This window comes from Tenebrio molitor, chromosome 7 (genome assembly GCF_963966145.1).
Source record: "Tenebrio molitor chromosome 7, icTenMoli1.1, whole genome shotgun sequence".
Taxonomy (NCBI): Eukaryota; Metazoa; Arthropoda; class Insecta; order Coleoptera; family Tenebrionidae; genus Tenebrio; species Tenebrio molitor.
The window spans coordinates 4,681,570-4,703,666 of NC_091052.1; the positions used below are offsets into that span (position 1 = coordinate 4,681,570).

Here is a 22,097-nt window from a genome sequence, read left to right on the forward strand (position 1 = left end):
TGTTTTGATTGGGCAGTGTGGGCGTACTTTCCGCGACGCCACTGTAAATGGAACACTATAAGAACGAGCCGGTCCAAAATATACGTAGTTAACCTGCAAACCTCTGATCTTCACAGTGTTAAGGTGATAATAATAGTGATCAGTTTACAGAAAAATGCCCGGACCATCCAGACCTTTGTGGCAGGTTAGTCCATCAATTTTTCGTTGAAATCAATTTTTCTTTCAAATCACATTTTTTTTTTGTATTTTGGGGGAGTGTTGGCAAACCTGACAGGAAGAACACCACAAGTTGTTGTGTTTAAAGCTTTTATTACAAAACGAGACATGTTCGTGGTAACTAATAAATAATACTGAGTACGAAAATATGAAATGGGGTGAAATTCACTTAAACCTACGAAATATAAGTAATGTTCTGCAAGCTGTGACTCATCAACGTTCTAAGTTTAAATTTGTTTATGTTTGCTGGAAATATTTCAGCAGCGTAGGAAAGTGTGTCGAATTTTCTAAATTTACTCGCTAACTAATCACAAATGAGGCTCTTTAATCCTCTATATCCCCTATGAAGTAATCTGCAGGGATGTTATCGAACATTTTTTTCAAAATGTCGAGCATTATGTCTTCTATGGTTTTCGAAAGAATCGGATTCAAAGACTCAGCAACTGGTCTCCAGTTGGCATTGAGGTACGCATTAGTCGAATCCTCTAAAACGTTTTTCATTAGTCGTTAATGGGTCTAATGGTTGTCCAAATTTACCTAAAGCTTTAATTCCGTCGAACAAGTTGCCCATGTGCAATTTCAATCCGCCGATGCCGAATTTCACGTGGATGGCGGTCACGTTGTAGAAATGGAAACCATCCCTTTTTACCAGAGTGACGTCGCTCTTCGCCACGATATCGATATTTTCTGAAAAAATTGATTCAAAGACAAATACATTAAAAAATCATTTCTGCGATCTGTAAATTCGCAGATTGTATCTACCGTGTCCGATTTACTACCAGTATTGGCAGCTCGACTGTAGCTTTTGTTCACCGCCCAAATAAATATTTACCCGAAATAATAAAAACGTTTGTTATTCCTGTAATATTTCCAAAATTATTATCCCCGAAATACTCACTGGCATCGAACCAACAGCTTCCTTTCCCCCGAAGCGGTATGACCAAGATCCGTCCCAAAAGCTCATACAGGCCATCTATGCGCAACCTCTCGAGTCTCAGCTTGGTGAGGAAATCGTATGTAACAGGATCCACGCTGTTGTAAAGCACTTGCATCTTGCCAAAGCCCACGACGGTGACGTTGGTCAAAGATGCGTTCACCGTCACCGGCCCTCCGCCACCTTGCAGGATCTTCAAAAAATACAAAATAACGACGATTCCTGCACTGCTACATCCTCGCAGTTACGCAATTTTCATACGGACAGATTGTGTCATTTATAGACGCAACTTTCGAATCGAGCAGAACTCGTTGCTGTTCCGCAAATTTTTCGCGAGATTGGCTCATCTTTAGCACTTTCCCGGTGCAGAATCTGCTAATGCAGCAAGGTCGGCTACGATTGTCAATTACCATTTGTTCAACAATTCTTTTTGGCCACATAACGCCATGGTAACCTTTTAGTTGTATAATTCTTTCATAATGAACCGCTCTGACTCGATTTTTGCAAAAATTCAACATTCGAAAGTTCTGGATTCGCTCAGTCTTGATTCTAAGAATTATCTCAAAAATCAAATCTTAATCTAAAACGATTAAAATAAAAAATACAGTTGTGAAAATATTCTTGGCAGATTTGTTTGAACAACAAATAATTTATTACCACGTAAATTAAACAAATCACGTTTAACAGATGACAAAACAAAGTAACAACCACACTTGACAGTGACCTAATCTTGACAGCTTTGAAAGTCATGGAGTTTTAAACCAGAAAATTTATAACGGCAATTTTTTACAACGAGCGATAATAATGGTGATTAAATGATTTAACTTTCGCTGCTTCAGTAAAATAATATAATATTTATACTGGTGTTAAACTAAAATTGCGAGAGGCGAAATAATGCCTTTGTTTATGATTTGGGGCCCGTATAACAATGTTTAAATTTTTCTTGAATTTGTGCCAAAAAATATAAATCATTCCAACACAAACACATTTTTTAATTAAAAATAGATTGGCAATCTATTTCCTGCGAGAACATAAATAAAAAGCCATAAAAATGCAATAACAGAATGATATAAATCATAAAATTTGAAGTGAATTTAATTTTCTTTGAGGGTGCTGAGGGGGTTAAAGGAACTACGCGAGGAAGAGCCAGTCAATGTGGACACGTCCTTGTCAATTTTCTTTAATTAATTACAGTTAATTGTCCTGTGATAAATAGTGATTTTTTGGACATACAGGTGGTTGCAAAAAAAACGGGAACTGTCAGAATAAAATTGACACATTTTTACAATCTTTTCATAGTGTGAAACCTTCTTACGAGAGAATTATGGTCAAAATTCAATGACATTTTTAAAAATTATTTGTCAAGTAGACAATTAATTGACAAATGGACAAAACCAAATTTACATTAGGAAAATATTAATTGCAACCAACTGTACAAAGAAAATATTTTTCAACTTATAAATTGTGAATTGAAAATTGTTGTGGTTTGCATACCTTGATTTTTGGAACCTTCAGGGGATCCAAAGGCTCCAGCCCAAAGGCGGGCTCTCCTTTGGGGATCGCATCGAATAAAGACTGGACCGAGTGAGTGGAGCAATTAATAAATTCTGGATCTTTCTTGAAGCAAGTCTTAACATAGTCGGCTAAAGAAATTTGAAATTATTGAAAAAATTAATAATAAATGAGCCAAAAACCCTCCAACCAGAACCATTAAAATTTAATAAATCTCTTCATATTAATTACTCACGTTGTTCGATAACACCGTGCACCAGGTGCAGAGAAAGATACACCAGCAAGGTAGTTCGCAACATGTTTACTGGACTTCAGCTTCGTCTCGAGTCTATTCAGATCCAGATAAACTTTCACTTGTGAGTTTCTGCTTCATGAGTCTTTTGTTACATAACTGGCCCAACTAACACGGTTACTGCTATTTAAGTATGTGGCATTCATGTAGAACAAAGTTTTCATTTTTAATTTTAAGGTATCTGATATGTCATCAGTGATTTCAATTCAGTAAATTTTGTTGCGTTCACTTTGTAACAAAACCGCTATTTAATAAAAGCCACTCGTGGTTAAATTAACGTAAATTAAAAGGCAAATGTGATGGAGTCATCATAATTGAACTTTATTAAATACTCGCTAATTGACAATTATGAAATGTAACATTAAACTAAGCCTCATTTCGTGGGAAAGACTTAACTGTCTGAATTATTTACAGAGTGTCCTAGAACTGGCATACATCCCGTTAACTGCAAATGTAAATATTTATTCTGAAATGGATTCTGCAAGAAAAATTGTTTAAATCCATTTTGTTTTTAAGTTACAACGATTTTAATTTAACCAATCATCGTAGACAAATATGAATTCAATCCATGCGTTTCCTAGGAAACAACAGCTCACGGTAGATTTATCTGTAATCTTTCTGTTGTGATTGGCTAACTTAAAATTGCTGTAGTATAAAAACTATAAGGTTAAACAAAAAAATTCTAGTGAAATCTTTCTCAGCAGAAAGAGCGGAGCACGTGGTTAACGGGATGTACGCCAGTTCTGGGACAGCCTGTATTTTGAACTTATAATGTTATAAATCGTGCGTGTTTTAGGCGATGTCAGTTCCTAGTTTGTTACCCAATCAAAAATTCTATTAATGAAAGTGAAATTTTCTAGTTTTCTTATGTGTCGAAGTAAGAACACTTTTTACGAACAGATCTTGACCAAATTAAATAACTATTTATGTTTACAGTTTTCGGTCACAAAACCAACACAGGAAGTTTCCGGTGTGATTGTAGTTTCATTTTCGTTGTTCATTAATAATTACGTAATATGTTACGTTTAAAAAAAAAATTACACCGACCTGCTTTCTCCGGTTTTGTTGAGAATGATGAATAAGTATGGCATCTCGTAATTCTTAATAACAAAATCAAACAAACGAAACGATGCAGAGGGTCATCAGATAAATAACAGAGAAATTTTTTGCTGATGGTAAGTGAAATTAACAATGTTTCAACATATTCCATGTCGCAAGTATCTCTGCAAAGATAGTGTCCTGTTTTCCTCATTTCAAAGTTGTTTTCCGGGTGGTGGTAGTCGATAAATTGCGGTAATTAAAGACGATTATAAAATTTACAGTCTTCAAGAGTTGATGTTCTTTTACATTTTTATCTGTTTTGTGATTCAAATTAGAAGTTTTTGATGCGACGCTGAAAAAGTTCAAGTTCAAGTATTTTTACTGACTGAAAGTCAACGGTGAAAGCTGCGGATGAAATTCCGTAACGTTTACTCTTGACTCTTGCGTCATCAGGAGATGCAGTTGCACAGGTGAATAAAATAATAAACGCCGAGACAAAAGCGATAAATAAATTGAAACACGAAACGAAGTAACAGTGTATTTATGTAACAGATAAGTTAGTCAGACATAAATAAATGTTGTTGAATTATATATTTTCCCCGCTTGATGTATTTTCTGCATTAGTCGAGTAGTCGGTAAGCGAACTATTTTAGTATACAGCTGTTTGGTTCTAAAAATACCTATATTTTGGTAGTGTGCAATGTCAATAGTGACAAATTCAAAAAATTAAGAACAAGCAAAAATGTTACAAAACCTTACAAAACTCGTTAACCCTACTTAGCCTATTCTATAATCGACTTGTAGAAAAAATAATAAAATAAAAAGCTTCGAAGAGGAGATACAAAATGATTAATGATTTTACATGTGACGTGTGTTGCCGAAACCACCGTGTCCAGATTGGGAGGCCCCTTTGTTGTAGCCCATTTGCAGGTTAAGTTCACCCTCGTGCGCCCTCAGCTGAGCATCCGTGAACGTCCTTTCATTCTTGTCGGCCATTTTTGGTCCAAGCGATGGTCCCGTGAATTCAGGGTGTTTTTGGGTGATCCGTCCGAGGGCGAAGAGAGACAAAACCACCTGGAAAAACACCGTCAGTGACAATCGTCCCATCAGATTTGTCCTTCAATACTTGTGGGATATTCCTCCTCTCGAAAAGATCAGCCGTTTGGAAAATTTCCTCTTGAGGTACTCCGTAATTCTTCGCTGCCGCTTGAAAGCGTTGGATATTTTCCATCAACTGGAAGTTGGTACCTTTCGTTTGGATCTTCTTTATGCATCCGGGGGTCAACTTGTTCATGAGGTTGCAAAGAACCACTCCATCCCGCAGGACATCCTCGAATTCCCCTTTCGGTGCGGGCTCTCCCAGCACCTGGAAGATCCAGTTGAAGACCTCGGATTCCAGTTCCTTGTTGCGTTTCTAGAAGGCGTGTTAATTTTAAAATCGATAATTTAGTGGTACCAAACGTTCCAAAAATACCGCACATCGAACGGGCTATTTTTAACGACTTGTGTAATTATTCAGAAGGATTCCAGATGGATGCAAGTTTTTGGAAAATTTTGTTTTGGGCTTTTGATCGAATGGGTCAGTCTTTGCCAAGACTGGCACCTGTGCATCGGCTATTTATGCACGTTACAGGTGCGTATTTATAGATGGTTCGAATCGTATAAATCATAAATTCGATTTGAAAAAGGTTAAAAAAGGCGGCAATCGTCGAATCGTAAAGATCTGCAGTTCTATCAACAGATCGAATCGTTTTTGATGTTGAGAAGTTAGTTTAAATTAAAGAGGTGGGAAAGATAACTTACAGACATTGTGGGGAGCGTTTGATTTGAGCGTCGCGACGATACTGACTGAAGCGTCTGGTGCCAGCTGATGGTCTTTATGGGAGGCCCAAGCGGGGGCGTCGCTCACACGCTCACACTTGTTTTCCCGATCATTCATTTTTACCTTTTTACACATTTCGTAGTCCATTGTAGTTTGTTTCCAAAAAGTGATTGTTATGTCAGACAGGAATTTTGACAGTAGCTCTCTTGATTCGATGAATGGAAAAAGTACCATGTCGTAATGGCTTAAAAATAACACCACCGACGCGTTTAAACCGTTCGAGTAATTATTTTTCTAGCGTGGGTATAATGAAAATCGGTATTTTTAAAAGTGATTTTCTGGTCGAGATTCACTTGCATCAAGAATTTATGAAGTTGGCAAGTTGTCACAATTTTTTATTTTCCCAGATCACCGACTAATCTTGCAAACGAGTCGCATTTGTGCGAGTCGTAAAGCTTCGAAATTGAATTGAAAATGTGGTCAATAAAATTGGTCGCTGGGGCTAAAAATACTTTTGCACCCAATAATTATCAAGTTTCGACACACTTTCAGACCAGATGCTAACAAACCAGAACGGTACTAACAGTGTCATGGAAATTGTACATTTTTGTAATGGTTGTTGCAGGTTGCCGGTAAGAGGGACCCTGAACAGGAAAAAGAAGCTCAGGCTTGGATCGAGGCCGTGATCGGCGAAAGATTTCCACCCGGATTGCCCTACGAAATCGCCCTCCGCGACGGAATAATCCTCTGCAGGCTCATGAACCGCTTGGCACCCGGCATCGTCGGAAAGATCAACACTTCCGGTGGAGACTACAAGATGATGGACAATCTCAGCCAGTAAGTCGAGAGCGATCGAGTTGGAGATGGTGTTGCACCGGTCTTGATTGGAACAGTTTTATGAAAGAACTTAATCACACGGTGTTACTACAGACTTGGCTTAAAAGCCACAACAGATCGCCGGACTCAATGAATTTTTTTAAATTTATATGTTCCACCTGACCTCACTCCATTCATTCGCACCGCATTGTTAGTAAATAAAAAGAGGAATAAATTTCGGGCTAAGAAGTCTGGAAGAGTTGATGCGTGGGCTATTTTGGTTCGGACCGTTTTCCTAAGAATAACTTTCGATTTCGGTTTGCATCAACTGCGAGGATGAGCTTCGCCGACTTGGAACAATAAAATAGTCGAACTATAGTTAAATTTAGATTTGACGAGGGGTTGGCAACGTTTTTCTTTGCAAACCACTTAAGCTAAATTGACTTTTTTTGTTTTTCTCTGTTTACAATAAAAATTTCATTAATAACGTTTTTTATCTCTAATGGCGAAACACCATTCATACTAAAAATAAATTGGTTTCTGTTTCGGTGATTGAGCAACATCCGCACCTGCCTACGGATTCTGGTGATTGAAAGAAATATTCTCCACGTCGCTGAGAAACTGTAAGAATTGCCGAAGTTGGGGGAATTGCATTAAATTTTGTAAATCCTGTTGGTCTCGATAGCAGCACTTTCAGATGCTTTGGTTCGAACCAGATTTAATTCTAATTGCAATTATTAGTATACTATTTTATTCGCAATCATCACTGTTTATTTTATTAAATTATGTATGGGTTTTTTATTGCGAAAGAAATTTTCAAGTAGGAATCATTCAATGGTTTTTGAATTTGAGGTTATGTTTGCCAAACTGAACAAAATAATGCTGTTATCGGGTTGGAAATTTGAATATGTGTTTCTCTATTCGTCCAACAACAACATATTCATTTAGAATCTCAAAGTAATCAAAATTAACCTCTTGAACCAACATTTAACTTTGACATTATCGAGAATTGACAGAAATGTCACTTTTCGACCAAGAGATGCACAAGTGGTGGTCACTTTCCAACCAAACCAAGAGGAGAACTCTTTTGAGGCAGCAATAGAGAGAGCAATGACGTAGTTTCCACCGCATGCAGATTAAAAATAGGCATATTATAATAATGATTGCGAATAAAAAGGTTTGTTAAGCCTGGCATCAAGGCATCCATTTGGTTGAGACGTTTGGAACATTTTTTGTCCAACTATTCAAATAGAAATAGGAAGAAAGCCAAGAAAGGATCAAGTCCACAGAGGAATTAAATTTTAACGTTCTCTGTAACAAGGCAGCATAAATTTAGGGATGTGTCAGTGGTAACGGAAACGACCTCACCGTGTTCCAACCGCAAACTTATCGTTAGTTTAAATTTAACTGACGTTTATGAAACAGACAAGTTAACGTTATGCCGTCAAGTTTAACAACTACTCACCAGGAAATTAGCTGTTGAAAGGGGTCGCAAATAGTGACTTTCAATGTATAGTTACCGAATGAAATAAAAATTTTATTTCAATGAAAATGTGTACCTTAAAAAAAAACGTCGACAATTTTACCTACGGACGAAGTAAATTTTAACTTGTTTGCTAACAAGAGAGTATAGAGCAAAAGAAGTGGCCAAGTGCGAAAACATCGCGGCTGTTTTGGACAATTAAATTTGATCGAGATTTTTTCTTATTCTGATCGATTGTGTCAAGTTAAAAATATAATCAAAATGTTTTAAAGAATTTTGGGTTTTTAATGCGGTTTAGCAGTTTCATAATATTTTTACGTTTGTGTTTATACCCCAAACAAAAGAAAAGAAAGAACTGAATTTAGTCTTTCCGAAATTCAAGAATTCGGGAATTAAATAAATTGATTTTTTCTTGTTATTTCTTCTCTTTCTTTATGCCAAAAAGCAACGTGTTATTTTTAAATTCGCATTTGCTTGAAAAATAACGTTTTCTGTCTGGAAAAACAAACGAACCGCCACCTGGTGCAGCTTCTGTTTTCCTGTCACCACGAGGAAGCACAGGTATTGTCCTTGGTGCTTAAATTGTCCGTCCCACTTTAAACGGGAGCACATTTATTTATTCGGCAGTGTTTTAAGAAAATGGCCCGTTCGGCGATAAGGAAGTTTGGACCTATTGGTTACCGGCTAATTTGATCGAATTGGCCGGATTACGCGATTAAATTTTACTTGCTCTACATAAATCATCCAGTATGAAATTGTGGTGACAGAGCAGCAGGAACGCGAAGAAGTGGCCGGCACCGGCACCTTCCGATTTTCTGATCCGACCGAATCAAACTCGTTACGAAACTTGGTCCGATACGCACCACATTTTAATGAAAAGCGGATAACTAATTAACACAACAAAGGAATCAGTATCATCAACTAGTGCAATCAGTAAATCTAGTGTTAGGGTTGTAGAAGAGCGAGGAGATCCGCTGGCCGCACACCGACGATGACGCTCTTTAGCTGTATAACTGGTTGCGTGCTTTCAGGTTCCAGAAGGCGTGCGTGAAATACGGGGTGCCAGACGTGGACCTCTTCCAGAGCACGGACTTGTGGGACCAGAAGAACATCGCCGCCGTGACCATCACGATTTTTGCCATCGGACGCACCGCGTACAAACACCCCGAGTGGAGGGGCCCCTGGCTGGGTCCTAGACCTTCCGAGGAGAACAAACGCGAGTTTTCCGAGCAACAGTTGAGAGCTGGAGAGGCTATCATCGGCTTGCAAGCCGGTACGAACAAGGGGGCGACGCAAGCCGGCCAGAGCTTCGGTGCTTCGAGGAAGATCATCTTAGGAAAATAATTTTTATATCTCCGCTGTCGCTATCTGTGTACCTTGTCACATGTCCTAATTTAAACTGTTTTCAAGACTATGTAATCGTAATAAAACAATGTAAATAATATTTTTAAATTTCTTTATTAGTCAGATTATTGTGGTGGTTTTTGTATAGATTTAAACCTAAAATTAAAACAAAAATGAAACATCATTTCAAAAATAAAATACCAGTAATACTAAAAGTTGAACTACAAATGTGATGCATTAGTATGAAGGCACTTCATAACTTTTAATCTCGCTGCAAGATTAGTGTTACTAAGTAAAACATGTAGTTAGCTTTAAAGGTATTAATTTTTTAGCGAAAACTTTACTAAGTAAATACATGGATTAAACTTTTAATATAAAAGAATCAAGTTAATCTTGCAACCAACAGCAACCAATTTTAGGAAGACGAAATTAAAACAAATTTGAAATTTAAAACGTATAAATAAAATCGCGTGTTTTTCTCGAATTTGTACTAAATAGTGAACAAAACAAAAAATATACATATAGTATCGTAACTAAATAAATATTCAGTTGAAACAATAAATATCATTGCACTTGAAATAAAACAAGATTCTAAAAAAAATCATCAAAACAAAAAAATCACAGTCTGAAAGGTAATATTAAGGAAACGTAAAGCACTTAAACAGTACTGGTTTCGTCTGACAACCCGTTGCATATGTACACGGTGGAACTTTGCCTGTGTTGTTCTATTGCTCTCCAAATCCGAAACTCGACGGCCCCTCTGAGCCCGATCCTTTGCAAATCCTCCCTCGCGATGTTGTACAGCACCTCGTCGAGCGTATATCCTTCCGCTAGAATCTTCTTCCTTCCGTATTCGTTCACCCCGAGTCCTTGCAACCAACTCGACAGTCTGGGATCCTCATCAAACTCGTCTTTCAGTTGAACTTCGCGCGGGCGCGAACAAATCTCTTTGATCACGTCCGACTGGCTGTGAATACTTTCGATGAGCTGCTTCACCTTCGGACAAAAAAAAATTATTACTTCGCGCAACCCCGGTTGTCGAGAGACGTACGAGAATTTGATACTGTTTCAGAGAGTCCATCAATTCTTGCAACAACCTGGCATTTTCCGAGCGAAACTGGACGACTTGATCTCGCAGGTCAAAACCTTCGGAACTTTTGGTTGATTTTGCTGAATTGACGGTACTGGGTGAACTGTGATTTGCCAGGTTTTCTCCTAATTCTGGCGACAAGACGGTAATGGCGGCCTGGACTCCCGACCGTACCAAGTTGTCGAGGGCGAACATCCAGTGGGGTTTGATTGGGTGCAAACGGAGAACCTCGTTGACCGATTCCTGTTGGAAAAAATCACTTTCGATCTTCGAACACGTTTGAAACGTATTAACTGTCCACGCATTATAGATTTATCTCGCGATGGCGCCATTACAAACATTGATAACAAAATGTAAACAAATATTGCATTTCAAAAACACATTTTTTTATCGCCTATTTGTATTTGCAACATGGAAAACGGCCATAACTTGAACGGCTTCATTCAGTATTATGTACCCTTCTGTGTACCCTTAAATGCTACTCATTGTGTACAACTTACACCTAAACTATCTTGATACTTTCCTGGTACAAATAAATCGCAAATTGCAGTTGATTTATTGCGGTTACGTCAAAGTCGAGTTCTTCTTTAAGTTGTCTCACGGCAGTCTCGACGACGGTCAACGAAGGCTCCGTCAAATAATCTTTCAAAGCGTCAAGCAGTTTGGCAAGATGTTTTAGCGTAAGAACGGTCTCTCCCATGTATTTGTCCCTGATTTTGCTCATCCATACGTCACAGACTTTGACCCCGTCTTGGGCGAGCACTTTGGCAAGTGTTGTGCGTCTTTGAGAGTCTTTTTTCAGTAAATAAAAACCGTCTGTTTCCGTGGTGGCGTCGACTTCCGGTGATAAAAGTGTCCCGGAGGAATTTCTTCTTTCCGTTCCGTCCTGGCATGACTCGATCTCGAGGGAAGGTGTTGATGCTAAGCTATAAGATGACCACAATTATCAAAATCCGGACAAATGCACGAGTTAAATGTAAATTTTAAATCTAAACCTCGAAAGTATACAATAAGAAAATTGTGAAGTTTGCATAATAGTTAAAAAAAGAATATGTAGTTTCGTATATGAGTTAAAAAGTGGTGACAAAAGGTAAATAAAACGGAAGAATACAAAAAGTGAGAAACGTGTGTTAATAAACGAAATATGAATAAGTCATGATTTTATGTGCCAGAATATGGTTAAAATAAATTACAAAAACAAGTGTGCACATTGTCAGTCCTGTCTACTTCGAAGAAATCTACTGAGGTTGTATAATAACAGGATTACCTGTTGAATGTAAGTGATGTAGGCATTTGTATGGGCGGTAGTAGGGAGCCTCTGCTTTGGGAGCTGCAAGTCAATTACAATTACCACCACAAGCGACAAAGCAACATTTACACTGTTAACAGTCGTGTTAATAGAAAAATTAAGACTTAACCTCACAATAATTACTTAAATAACGAATTCAAGATTCAGCGCCAATAATAACAAAAAAAAAACATTACCATGAGTATTTAAAACACCAATCATCAGTGTTGATGATGAGAAAATTCGAGACTATCATGGTTCACACAAGTCACACACATACAAAACAAAACGCCACTTTTTATTAAACAAAGGTTAAGTTTTTATCTTGGTTTTTGTCGACATCCTGTAACTATGATTAGGATGCATGCATACGAACATTTACTTATCAATACTCACTCAGATTCCGGCGTGGTCGGCGTCTGATTGGGGGCGCTACAACCAGGAAGTCGCGGAATCACTTTATCAACCGGCACCGAAACGCTGCGGTTAAAGTCGGTATTTAACCGCATGCTTTTCTTCCTTTCGGATCCTAAAAACCACACGTCTATGTAGTAGGTACTCAACTTACGTATTTTGAAAACGCTTTAAATCACATCCGTCAAAAAATGACAATGATTTACCGGGACGAGTTAAATAATGATAAGTCGTACTAAAACTCGATGGAAATTTACCGAAAACATTACCAAAAATCATATCGAATTGTGTCAAGATTCGTATTTCAAAAATTAACATAACCTCAAAAAATAAGAATTGACACTTGATGTAGCACGTGACGTTTACGTCAAACTTAGCGCTGACCTACTACGACATGTTGGAAAGTTACGCGAGCACAAAAATGTTTACCTATAAATGGGTCTTCGAGTAATTGTGCCGCGGAAGCTCTTTTGTCTGGATCGGGTTCGAAGCAGCGCAGGATGAAATGACGGGCTCTATCGGATAATTCGTCGGGAACTTGCGGGTGTACTTTGTAGTAGCCCACTTTAAAGACGGCAGCTTGAGGTGAACCCAGCTCAATGAAGGGCGGCTTTCCGGTGGCCATCTCGACAACGGTGCACCCCAAAGACCAAATGTCGGCCGGGGCCCCGTATCCTCTTTGTCCCTTGTCTATAACTTCCGGGGCCATGTATTGGAGCGTCCCTGCGAAAGTCTCGGTGCTGGGACACAACCCGGCCAGTCTCTTTGATGTTCCGAAATCGGAAATTTTAACTACCCCGCTGTACGTATTGACCAGAACGTTGTCACCTTTGATGTCGCGATGGACGATTTTTTGATCGTGGAGATACTTCAGTCCTTCAAGAATTTGTCGTGTGTAATATGCCATGGTGTGCTCGTTGGACTTCATGGGACCCCATTTGAGACGCAGTAAGGCACTCAGTGAACCTCCGGGTACTTGTTCCATAAATATTTTGAAGTAATTGTCTTCAGACATCGACCCTAAATACTGGACGATGTTCCTGTGTCTCAGCTGGGAGTGGAGTCGGATTTCTTCGTGCAACGGTTGAACCGCACCTAAATTTTTCTCAGGCACTTCTTTAACGGCGATTCTCACTTGCGTATTCAAATCACGAGCGGCGTAGACCACTCCGTAGGTACCTTTTCCTAACACTATACGTTTACTCTGTTCATCTCGTTCGTATTCGTATCTTATATCACGTGGTGGTTCTGATTCAAAAATGCCTTCTTGGTGGTCAGTCAGTTCTAGTATCAGTTGGTAGAAGCACTGGCGGCAACTTTCGGAGGGGAAAAATATTTGGAAGTCGTCAGAGTTGTGATGTACATAAAGGAACAGGCAACGCTCGTCGCGCTTGTAAAAACTAATACTTCGGATATTGTTGGCAGTGAATTCCCAATCGTGGATTTGGGTGCAGTTGTTCTTCAGACTTTTAACACAAAGATTTGTTACCTGGAAACAACCCCTACTATATTACGTACATACATGGCGCCCTTGGATTTTTCAACTGTCCGGTCAATTTGAAATTCACTTTCGAAATTTTAATATTTTTGTTAAAATAAGTGATTTATTTTAAATCGAATTTTTTTCCCTGTAACTTTTTTCGACGTTGCTGTATTAATTACACAATGGCGTTAACGTTACGTCAATGTTAAAACGTTAATGTTAACGTTGGATCTAGAAATTCAAAATTACATGTATTTCATTGTGGACCGTTCACAATGACGTTATGATGAAAATTAATGTTGCATGATATTGTTAGCGTTAACGTTAGTTCTAGAAATGTTCTGGATTCTTAACGTTACGTTCTAACATTAGCCAACGGAAATAATTTATAAAAAGTACTGAAATACATGTAATTAGATCTAACGTTAACATTAACGTTTTAACATCGACGTAACGTTAACGCCATTGTGAAAGGGCTGTATAACCGGCCTGTTCAAAAGTGTAGTTTGAGTGATCCCCGCAGAGCGCTAGTAATCGGGCGTTTTTTGGGGAAATTATTCATCTTAAGTTTTTGTCACCGGGAACTTTTCTTGTTCAAATGACATTTTGAATTTGAAGTCAAAAAACTCCTTGTCTTTTACTGCTTTGAAATTAAATTCGTGAATGTTTTTCTTATTGTTCGTTGTTTTTGTGTTTAGTGTTGTTATTGTTCTTTATTATATTGCGTGTTGATTATTATTTTTAGTGAAGCGCCCGTTTTGTGACGCTCTCATCGGTGGAAACATTTTCATAATGCATTTTCAATGAAATGAACAGGCCGGTTGTGATACAGCAGGTCGTGCTTTTTTAATACATTCAACACAAAAACCATCTCCGAAACTAAAAGAAATGTTAAATTTGACACCGGAAGTCACGTGATTTGTTTTGTCAGCCATAATTTCAGTTTTTAGACCGATAGCGATGATTGCCGTTGCACCATTTATGCTAAATCAATGAATAAAACAACTTCCCGCATGGTGCGAACTTTTTGGTAAGCATTGTATTGTATTTGATGATAATAAAATATGTTTGAAAATATTTTCGGCGTGACATACCTGTAACGTTTGGGGCTCTGCCCCCAAATTAACACAAACGTAGCTTGGCATGAACTCTTTGCTGGGTTCCAGAATCAGAGCCGGAAAACGGAAACTATCCTTCGCGGGAGGTTTGGTCGCTTCCAAGAAAAATTCCATCCAAAAATGGAAAATCTTCTCCTCTGGAGATCCCTCCTCGTCTCTTTTTTTGCGGAACCTGTCGATCAGTTGTATGTTACCAACTGTCGAATTTAAGTACCAATCTGGCGGTTTCAGTTTGAACATGCACTCAGCAGCTTGCACTGCATTTGAGTAATGTTGGAAAAGGACAGATATTTCAAAAAATGTGGCCACATCCCAGTAGTCCTGGAGAGAAGCTAAACTGCCTTTTTTTCCTATCAGGTTATTCAGGACCATTCCGATACGCTGAAGTTCTTCATTGTTGGTGATGTCAGCGCCACCAATTACCAACAGTGTCGCCAAGTTTATTCCTGGAAGCGATTATCTCATCGATCAAAGATAAATTTTCATTGTTATCAAAATAATCAGAGATAAAGCTAAATAATTGACGAAAAAATGTCCGTCAACTTACCTGCGTACTCATTGGGTTGCACTTCAAAACCTTTTCTGTACCAAAAAATAGCTTGATCTAAGCTAATCTGATCTTTGTGATCGGATTCTGTGAATTTATCTTTGTAAATGCGACCGCACAAGCAGATCATGTCGGGAAAATGGTTTTCTCTCTAAAAATAAGAAAACAATCGTTTTAATAGCGTAGAATAAACGGGTCAAGAGGATCACCTTTTTTAATGCTTCAATGCAAACTTTTAAAGCTTTCTCTCTATCTCCTTCCTGTTTTCTTCTGTTTAAGGCAAATGCGTAAAGATAACAAATGTAGGAATTTATAAATTTCCTGGTGGTTGGCAGCGCTCTTAAATCGTCAACAAGATGAACCATAGCATCGTAATCCTGAATGTCGCGAAAACAAAATAACATATTTAACACAACCTCGCCAGAAAGAACGTTGGGATCGTCTAAACGCTTTCTGATGTTGTGCAGAACTTGCTTAAGCTCCTCCCCGCTTTTCTGCTCCGTTAATTTTTTCAAGTCTGACAGAAATTTTTCTTTCATGTGGGCCCTAACAAGACCGTTTGTCAAAAAAAAGGCGCAAAAAAATCAAATCACTTACTTGCTTTGTATCTCTACTTCTTGCAATGAGCGTTTGAGCCTTTGATTTAATAACTCACCTCCTTCATTTGACCTACCAGTAGTCACACAAGCGCCATCCTCTGCCAAGATATATGAAATACATGGATACTGGGTGGAACACTGCGATCAGAAAATAGTTATTGATGTAGTAAGTGAGTAAAGTAATACTTTTTTTTTTGCCACACGAGCGAAGCGAGTGTGCAAATCCGCCGAGTAAAAAAAGATGCTTTACTAACGAGTTGCATACATTTTTTTTGGCGCCCGTAAGTTTAAATTTAATATGACATCTGTATCATAATTTATGAATGAAAGATGACACGCTACGGCACTTTTTTTAACGCAAATGCGTGAAAAAATGAACCGTTATGGCACTTTTTTAACGCTTCTGGATCGATTCATAAATCACATATTTTATGAACGGGAATGAATTAAAAAACCTGTGCATTTAATAACGGACGCCAAAAAAAATGGTTTCAATTTTTTTCCCATCACATAATCTTACTTTTAGTCGCTCAGTTACTTCCGCATCTGTGTCATTATAAATTAAAATGTTGTGTTTCATGTTGAAACTCTCCCTCACTCCTAGATGGTATGACAATGTGCTTTTTTGCACGGGCAAGGAGAAGTCGACAATGACCATATCTGCATTGTAAAAGCTGCTCACAACATTGGTTTCTCCAAAATCAAGCTTTTCAAACTATAAAAACGGGAAATAGAATTTTTTTGAGTGGGTCATGTGCACACTACCTGAATGTGGTTGAGAGTGGCTCCCACCTGGACACAAGCTTGGTTCACCTCATCTAAAGCCTTTTTCCTGTGGGCTAAATTGCCTGATTGGCATATATCTATGACACAAACAACGTCCATGTGAGGCCTCGTCATCATCCCGTTCGCGGCTTGGAGCGTGTGTCCTGATATATCCGAATGGGAGCCTACACTGTCTGTGACACTTCGACATTCTATGAGACCAAAAAAATGTTTATTTGCTGATGACATAGACTCTGTTTTTGTAATGATTCAAACACGTACCTGCGTCAGGCTCGATGACTGTCGGAATCGGAGGAACAGGCATGTTTCAAACCACCGTACACTTTCCAAATAAACAATACCCTGGATGCAGTATGGACTCCTCTCGCGTACGTCAAATTCACATCGTAATCACTGTTGAAGCACTTTATTGTTATATCTCACGTTACATTCACAATCATTTCACCATCATAAATAACAATAAACTTAAATTGCTTGCATAATTGAACGCTACACAAATATTATATATGACATCTGTCAAAAATAGTGTTATTGCGACCTTGAAAGTGTTGTAAGTACGCCTCTGTATATTATGCAAACATTCCAGAGCAAATTCCAAGAAATTTTGTTTATGTGATAACGCAGATGAATAAAGATTAAAGATTATTGCCGATAATATAAAAAATTACAATCGTGTAATTGGAGAGGCACCTTTTTATGCGATAAATAAACGAATTCATTGATTTTTTATCTCATAGCAGTGAAACTTACAACTTACTCAACCCACAACGCAACAGTGTATATCTGGTCACATAATCTACTTAAAAACTGATTTAAAAATTAATTCATCATTTAGATTTTTTTTTTGTATTGATCGTGATGCTGTTATTAAACGTACAACTTATCATATTGTAAAAATAGAGAATGATGTAAAAATAAGAGAAGTATAATTTATTTTGTGGTGTTACTTGAAATCATTGGTTTTGCACTGAAAAATTATCAAGTAAAGTGAAAAGTTCTTGTCTCTTGTCTGTAACAACATTTGGTGGTTACAGACCGTATAAAACGAGCCTGTATATTGCAGAATCGGTCATTATTTTAATGACCATAAATAAACCAAGAATATGGCATAATAGAACTATGTGGGATACATTTGCAAAAAGAGCAACAAAAGTTAATAGCTAATTTTAATACAAATCTAGATTATTTCACGTTTTTCATATCGCGTGTTTGTTTCCCTTTAAGAAATTGCTTGAAAAGGTAATAACTAGCAGCTAATAATACCACATTGGCAATTTTAATGCTCTATCATTGCTCTCCTAGCTGGGAGCGTATAGTTCGTATCTTGGTAAGAATTTGCAATATTAAGTGGAGAATTAAGGGTTTCGTAGAACTTTTCAAGTCGACGAACATGACCTGGATAATAAGCACGAATTATGAGTCAATGTCGTAGCGAAAAAAATCTACTTCCGCTAAGTCTGCTAATAGATCAAACGTACTTAGGACAGTCATCTTACTTAACTGTAATAAACCCCGAAACAATCGGCTTAATGACTTTCATAAGATAATTGCACAAATGGGAATGGAGATATGTACATTGAATCCGCGCTAGCTACTAATGTAGGTCACTTCCAGCATCTAATTATATTCGGATCAATGTTACGTTACTGTGATGGTGACGCTGTTATATCAGGATGGAATAATGATCGTCCTTACGTGTGCTTCCTTCACTTCTTGTGAATTGTGAATGGCCTCGAACTTGCCGCAACCAGAAGTATGCATTACAAGGTTTCCCATATGAGCGTTCCAAAAGTGTGCTAAAACTCGTAGGTACTTATATTGTTTTATAATTAATTCAATTATTTCGTATTTTTTGTAACAGGTGACGGCCAAGAATTTTAGAGAAGGCAAGGTTAGACACGGCGAAAAAATTTTGCATATTGGGTTAATTTTAATTGCCTACATACTTGGTATTGATACCCACTTCGTTGGAAGCGCGCCGGACTTTTTTGTTGTTGGTAGGAGGATCCAAGTTTTAATAATTAATCTCATCAGGAAATACCTACGAATAAATCCGACAAAAAATAAGAGCCGTAATGTGATGTTACATAAGTAAAAAATAAAGTAGGAGGTTTATGTCAGAATGTACAGGGAAAATTATTGGGACAGAACAGTAATTATAACCATAATTAACTTTATTGACAAATTAATTGTTACTCAACAGATCCGAATACGAAACTTTACCAAAATGTGTTATTCCTGTTCGATGCATTTATTTGAGCATGCGACGTGATCTTAACACATTTCATAAACCGTGAAAATCGCCGTCCGAAGTGAAAGTGTGGGAGGTTGTGACGAAAATAATAGTCAAAGCGTGAGACAATTAATTGAAAAATGATTGAAAACGATTAAGGCCGGAGACGGAAGTACCATTTCAATTTTTATTAAAGTGTGTTTCTACGATTCAATTCGAATACGCGAATGTAACGGACGCAAGCACTATGAATTTTAATTAGTCATTCTGCGGTTATGATAATAATAATTCTATGCAAATATTCGAATGAAGTTAATTTATGCTAAAGGCATAAAACCACACTTTTAATCGATTAATTAAAAAACGTCTCCACAGAAATTTCGTAATGTCAACATTGACTTCTTTATCAACTGCAGCATGATTCTGTCAAGCATTGACTTCTTTGTGAAATATACCATAAAGGTTTCGGTCAACGACGACAAACTTGATGACTTAACTATTCGAAAAAATTAATTTTAATATTTTTTATGAAAGCGTCCGCTTTGTCGAGTCCACGTTAGAATGCGTATTTCTGTGTACACACGAGACAAAGACTAATATAGATAAACATTTAAAAAACGAAACGAGGGCTTTTCAAACAAATGCTCTCGTAATCAGAAACATCTCTATTTGAAGAAAGTAGTAGAAATCGCGAATATATCCAAGTTATTATGTGATAAAAATCTATTTGAAGTAAAAATATGCCTTCAGTTTTAATTAACTATGTAGATTGTTACGCAACCATTATTTCTTTTATTAAAAGTGACAGCAAGTGTAAGTTTCAGCAGTGGACACCATACAATTTTTTAAAATCTCCAGTTTTTGCATTTAAACCACACGAACGTTGTTTCATAATCTTTATCACAAATATTTTTACGAACCATGTAACTAACAAATGCTAAACGTTATTCAATATTTGAATAAATAATTGAGGTGTGAAATGAGATTGCACTGCACATTTAACAATTTTTGCGTTATCATTTATCATGTTAATCTGCTAATTAGTTACGTTTATGGCACTACACAAACACAATAAAATCAAAAATGTAAAGTTGAATTAGATGCAGTGTCGGATTAAATCAGATAAGTGCACGATAAATTTTTTTCCTATTTTGTACTAAGTCTTTTCATTACTTCTTCAGTCCTTCACTCGTGTCAGTACCATATAAAAAATAATCTTGCGTTTGCAACGCAACGGTGTTTATCTTAAAAGGACAAACAAGAAGGTATTGAGGTTTCCGATTAATAATGTTTATGGAATTTGAAGGAATTTAAGATGGTAGCTCAATGCTCGTGTAAGTCGTCAATCTGTGCAAGCAAATCAACCTCGAGTCCATCAATTAACACAAGTTAATGATGGCTCATGTTCATCATAATCGCTTCTGTTTCTTGGACATCATTACCATTACCTAGAAAACGACAATGCAGTTACACACGAAGATTTGCTCACAATTAAATGATGAATTATCAACCATCACAATAAAAATGTTTTATTAATAATTTTTTATCAAACGCGAATTTTCAAACTTAATCAAGGAAACTGCTGTCAAGTGAAGTTTTCAATCACGCAAGAGTAAAAATGTCGCGACCTTTGTTGAAACGTCTCAAGAGGCATGTGCCTCTGATTCCTTTGTATTTAGTGGCTGGTACTGGGACTTTTGGAGCAATTGCTTACGCTGTTCGTATAGCCGTTCAGAATCCTGATGTCCAGTGGAATCGCAGAAAAGGTGAACTTCCCAACGAAGAGTATAGGGCTAAGCAATATAAATTTTACTCGCCCACCGTCGACTACTCACAGATTGAAAGTCCAGCACCAAAATACCAAGAGTTAAATTGAATGTGATTTTTTAATAATTGTTATGATTTGATTCGTTAATAAAGAATGTAGAATTGGGTTCCTTTAGTCACTTTGCAAATGTAGCCAGTCAGTTATGGCTTCAATGAGTGTCTAGAAAACATTTTCTAATTTATGTTAAAAAAAATCGTGAATTCTCTATCACTTATGTCGTTACAAAATCATAAGGGTGAGACTAATGTAGAGTAATAATTTTACCAGTGAATGAGCAGCAAATATTTGGAAAATGTTGAAGAATGAAGTAATCATAAATGAATCCCTGAAATGTATTGTTTATTTTAGAATAATTTGCAATTTCAATCGCTTTGCTACTAGAAATTTTAATGAAGTTAATAGCGCCGTACACTTTTTCTCTGCCTATTTTTATCTGATGTACTTCCAAATATGTGGTCTAGGTATTGAAAGAATTTCGTAGTATTATTTTACGACGGTTCGATGATATTATTAGTTTAATCGGATTCAAATTATCCAACATGGGAATCTGTAATATTCCTAGAAAGTGATTTGGAGTAAAAGTTTACAAAAAACGCCGTTTTTATCATCTCCAAACATTATTATTGAAAACTTTTTAAAACTTAAGGTAGTAATGACGCAACTTCTTAAATAACAAGCGAATTAAGCAAAAATTAAATTACTTATTATGTGGTTCCTGTTTTTATAGAAATATGTAAAGCTAAGTATTAGATTCAATGTTCCCATAATTATATCGTACTTTTAGTCTGATTATATATTTTTTAAAAAAACCCAAAACGTTAAAAAAATTAAATTCTTTTATTGTTTTAAATTAATCTATAAATATTTAACAGAGCCAGACTACGTTTTACAGTTCAAAGTTTATTTTTTATATTTGATTTTTTTTATTAATATCCACGCGCAGAAAGTGTTTTCATAATATACTTACTATTAAGATAAAAATACTTAAGATTCTTTCAGGTAATTTTGTAAATAAGATTAAAATTCTTAAATGAGGGTAATTAGGTCAAGTAAAACCTAAATTATAATTCTCTCGCTGTTTCAGCATCTTCTTGTGTTGTATTTCGCCTATTAAAATTCACTTTCTTCGAAATATCGTCATTGTAGAAAGAAATTGTTTTCTCAGTTCTCAAATGTAATTCCTCCAATAAAATTAAAAATCCCCGACAAGAAGAATCAGGTCAAGTAAGACTAAATTTTGTAATTTTTTAT

The 22,097-nt window shown here is 36.9% G+C and overlaps 4 protein-coding genes and 2 long non-coding RNA genes across 10 annotated transcripts; 3 read left to right on the forward strand and 3 right to left on the reverse strand.

Annotated features, from left to right (window-relative positions):
* The first annotated feature begins 26 nt into the window (after positions 1-26).
* Positions 27-9,560, forward strand: LOC138134330 (muscle-specific protein 20-like). Its single transcript, XM_069052519.1, has 3 exons — positions 27-184; positions 6,443-6,654; positions 9,148-9,560. Exons 1-3 carry the CDS (start codon positions 155-157, stop codon positions 9,458-9,460), a joined length of 555 nt encoding a protein of 184 aa, XP_068908620.1. The 5' UTR covers positions 27-154; the 3' UTR covers positions 9,461-9,560.
* On the reverse strand, positions 290-3,064 carry LOC138134328 (protein takeout-like). The gene is made up of 5 exons (XM_069052516.1): positions 2,898-3,064; positions 2,645-2,793; positions 1,115-1,343; positions 754-903; positions 290-701 (listed from the first exon to the last, which is right to left on the reverse strand). Exons 1-5 carry the CDS (start codon positions 2,959-2,961, stop codon positions 541-543), a joined length of 753 nt encoding a protein of 250 aa, XP_068908617.1. The 5' UTR covers positions 2,962-3,064; the 3' UTR covers positions 290-540.
* Positions 3,142-4,819, forward strand: LOC138134332 (uncharacterized). Its single transcript, XR_011160710.1, has 2 exons — positions 3,142-3,831; positions 3,891-4,819. It is a non-coding gene; the product is annotated as an uncharacterized lncRNA (long non-coding RNA).
* On the reverse strand, positions 4,520-5,979 carry LOC138134329 (myophilin). 2 transcript variants are annotated; one of them, XM_069052517.1, is made up of 3 exons: positions 5,941-5,979; positions 5,122-5,409; positions 4,520-5,069 (listed from the first exon to the last, which is right to left on the reverse strand). In XM_069052517.1, exons 1-3 carry the CDS (start codon positions 5,962-5,964, stop codon positions 4,854-4,856), a joined length of 528 nt encoding a protein of 175 aa, XP_068908618.1. In that variant the 5' UTR covers positions 5,965-5,979; the 3' UTR covers positions 4,520-4,853. The 2 variants fall into 2 exon arrangements, with proteins under 2 accessions (XP_068908618.1, XP_068908619.1); XM_069052518.1 differs by lacking the exon at positions 5,941-5,979 and adding an exon at positions 5,799-5,934.
* On the reverse strand, positions 9,556-17,421 carry Ask1 (apoptotic signal-regulating kinase 1). Of its 4 annotated transcripts, none has more exons than XM_069052512.1 (13): positions 17,047-17,417; positions 16,762-16,976; positions 16,520-16,714; positions 15,998-16,137; positions 15,610-15,946; positions 15,401-15,551; positions 14,830-15,299; positions 12,682-13,741; positions 12,235-12,367; positions 11,818-11,880; positions 11,071-11,476; positions 10,512-10,790; positions 9,556-10,456 (listed from the first exon to the last, which is right to left on the reverse strand). In XM_069052512.1, the coding sequence occupies exons 1-13, from the start codon at positions 17,087-17,089 to the stop codon at positions 10,118-10,120; spliced, it is 3,831 nt and encodes a 1,276-aa protein (XP_068908613.1). In that variant the 5' UTR covers positions 17,090-17,417; the 3' UTR covers positions 9,556-10,117. The 4 variants fall into 4 exon arrangements, with proteins under 4 accessions (XP_068908613.1, XP_068908614.1, XP_068908615.1 ...); XM_069052513.1 differs by having other exon boundaries at positions 16,765-16,976; positions 17,047-17,416; XM_069052514.1 differs by lacking the exon at positions 11,818-11,880 and having other exon boundaries at positions 17,047-17,421.
* Positions 17,422-17,822: 401 nt separating this feature from the next.
* Positions 17,823-20,951, forward strand: LOC138134333 (uncharacterized). The gene is made up of 2 exons (XR_011160711.1): positions 17,823-18,594; positions 18,647-20,951. It is a non-coding gene; the product is annotated as an uncharacterized lncRNA (long non-coding RNA).
* The last annotated feature ends 1,146 nt before the right edge of the window (positions 20,952-22,097 follow it).

Bases quoted from the DNA above. Each gene is read 5' to 3' on its own strand.
- LOC138134330 (XM_069052519.1), top strand. From the start codon at position 155: ATGCCCGGACCATCCAGACCTTTGTGGCAG. The intron at 185-6,442 runs GTTAGTCCATCA...TGGTTGTTGCAG, and splicing joins CATCCAGACCTTTGTGGCAG to GTTGCCGGTAAGAGGGACCC. The intron at 6,655-9,147 runs GTAAGTCGAGAG...GCGTGCTTTCAG, and splicing joins ATGATGGACAATCTCAGCCA to GTTCCAGAAGGCGTGCGTGA.
- LOC138134328 (XM_069052516.1), bottom strand. From the start codon at position 2,961: ATGTTGCGAACTACCTTGCTGGTGTATCTTTCTCTGCACCTGGTGCAC. The intron at 1,344-2,644 runs GTATGCAAACCA...TATTTTTTGAAG, and splicing joins TGAAGGTTCCAAAAATCAAG to ATCCTGCAAGGTGGCGGAGG. The intron at 904-1,114 runs GTGAGTATTTCG...CAATTTTTTCAG, and splicing joins AAGCTGTTGGTTCGATGCCA to AAAATATCGATATCGTGGCG.
- Ask1 (XM_069052512.1), bottom strand. From the start codon at position 17,089: ATGCCTGTTCCTCCGATTCCGACAGTCATCGAGCCTGACGCAG. The intron at 15,552-15,609 runs GTGATCCTCTTG...TCTTATTTTTAG, and splicing joins GCATTGAAGCATTAAAAAAG to AGAGAAAACCATTTTCCCGA. The intron at 12,368-12,681 runs GTAAACATTTTT...TGTGGTTTTTAG, and splicing joins ACTCGAAGACCCATTTATAG to GATCCGAAAGGAAGAAAAGC.
- LOC138134329 (XM_069052517.1), bottom strand. From the start codon at position 5,964: ATGGACTACGAAATGTGTAAAAAG. The intron at 5,410-5,940 runs GTAAAAATGAAT...CACGCCTTCTAG, and splicing joins ACTACGAAATGTGTAAAAAG to AAACGCAACAAGGAACTGGA. The intron at 5,070-5,121 runs GTATTGAAGGAC...GTGTTTTTCCAG, and splicing joins AGAGGAGGAATATCCCACAA to GTGGTTTTGTCTCTCTTCGC.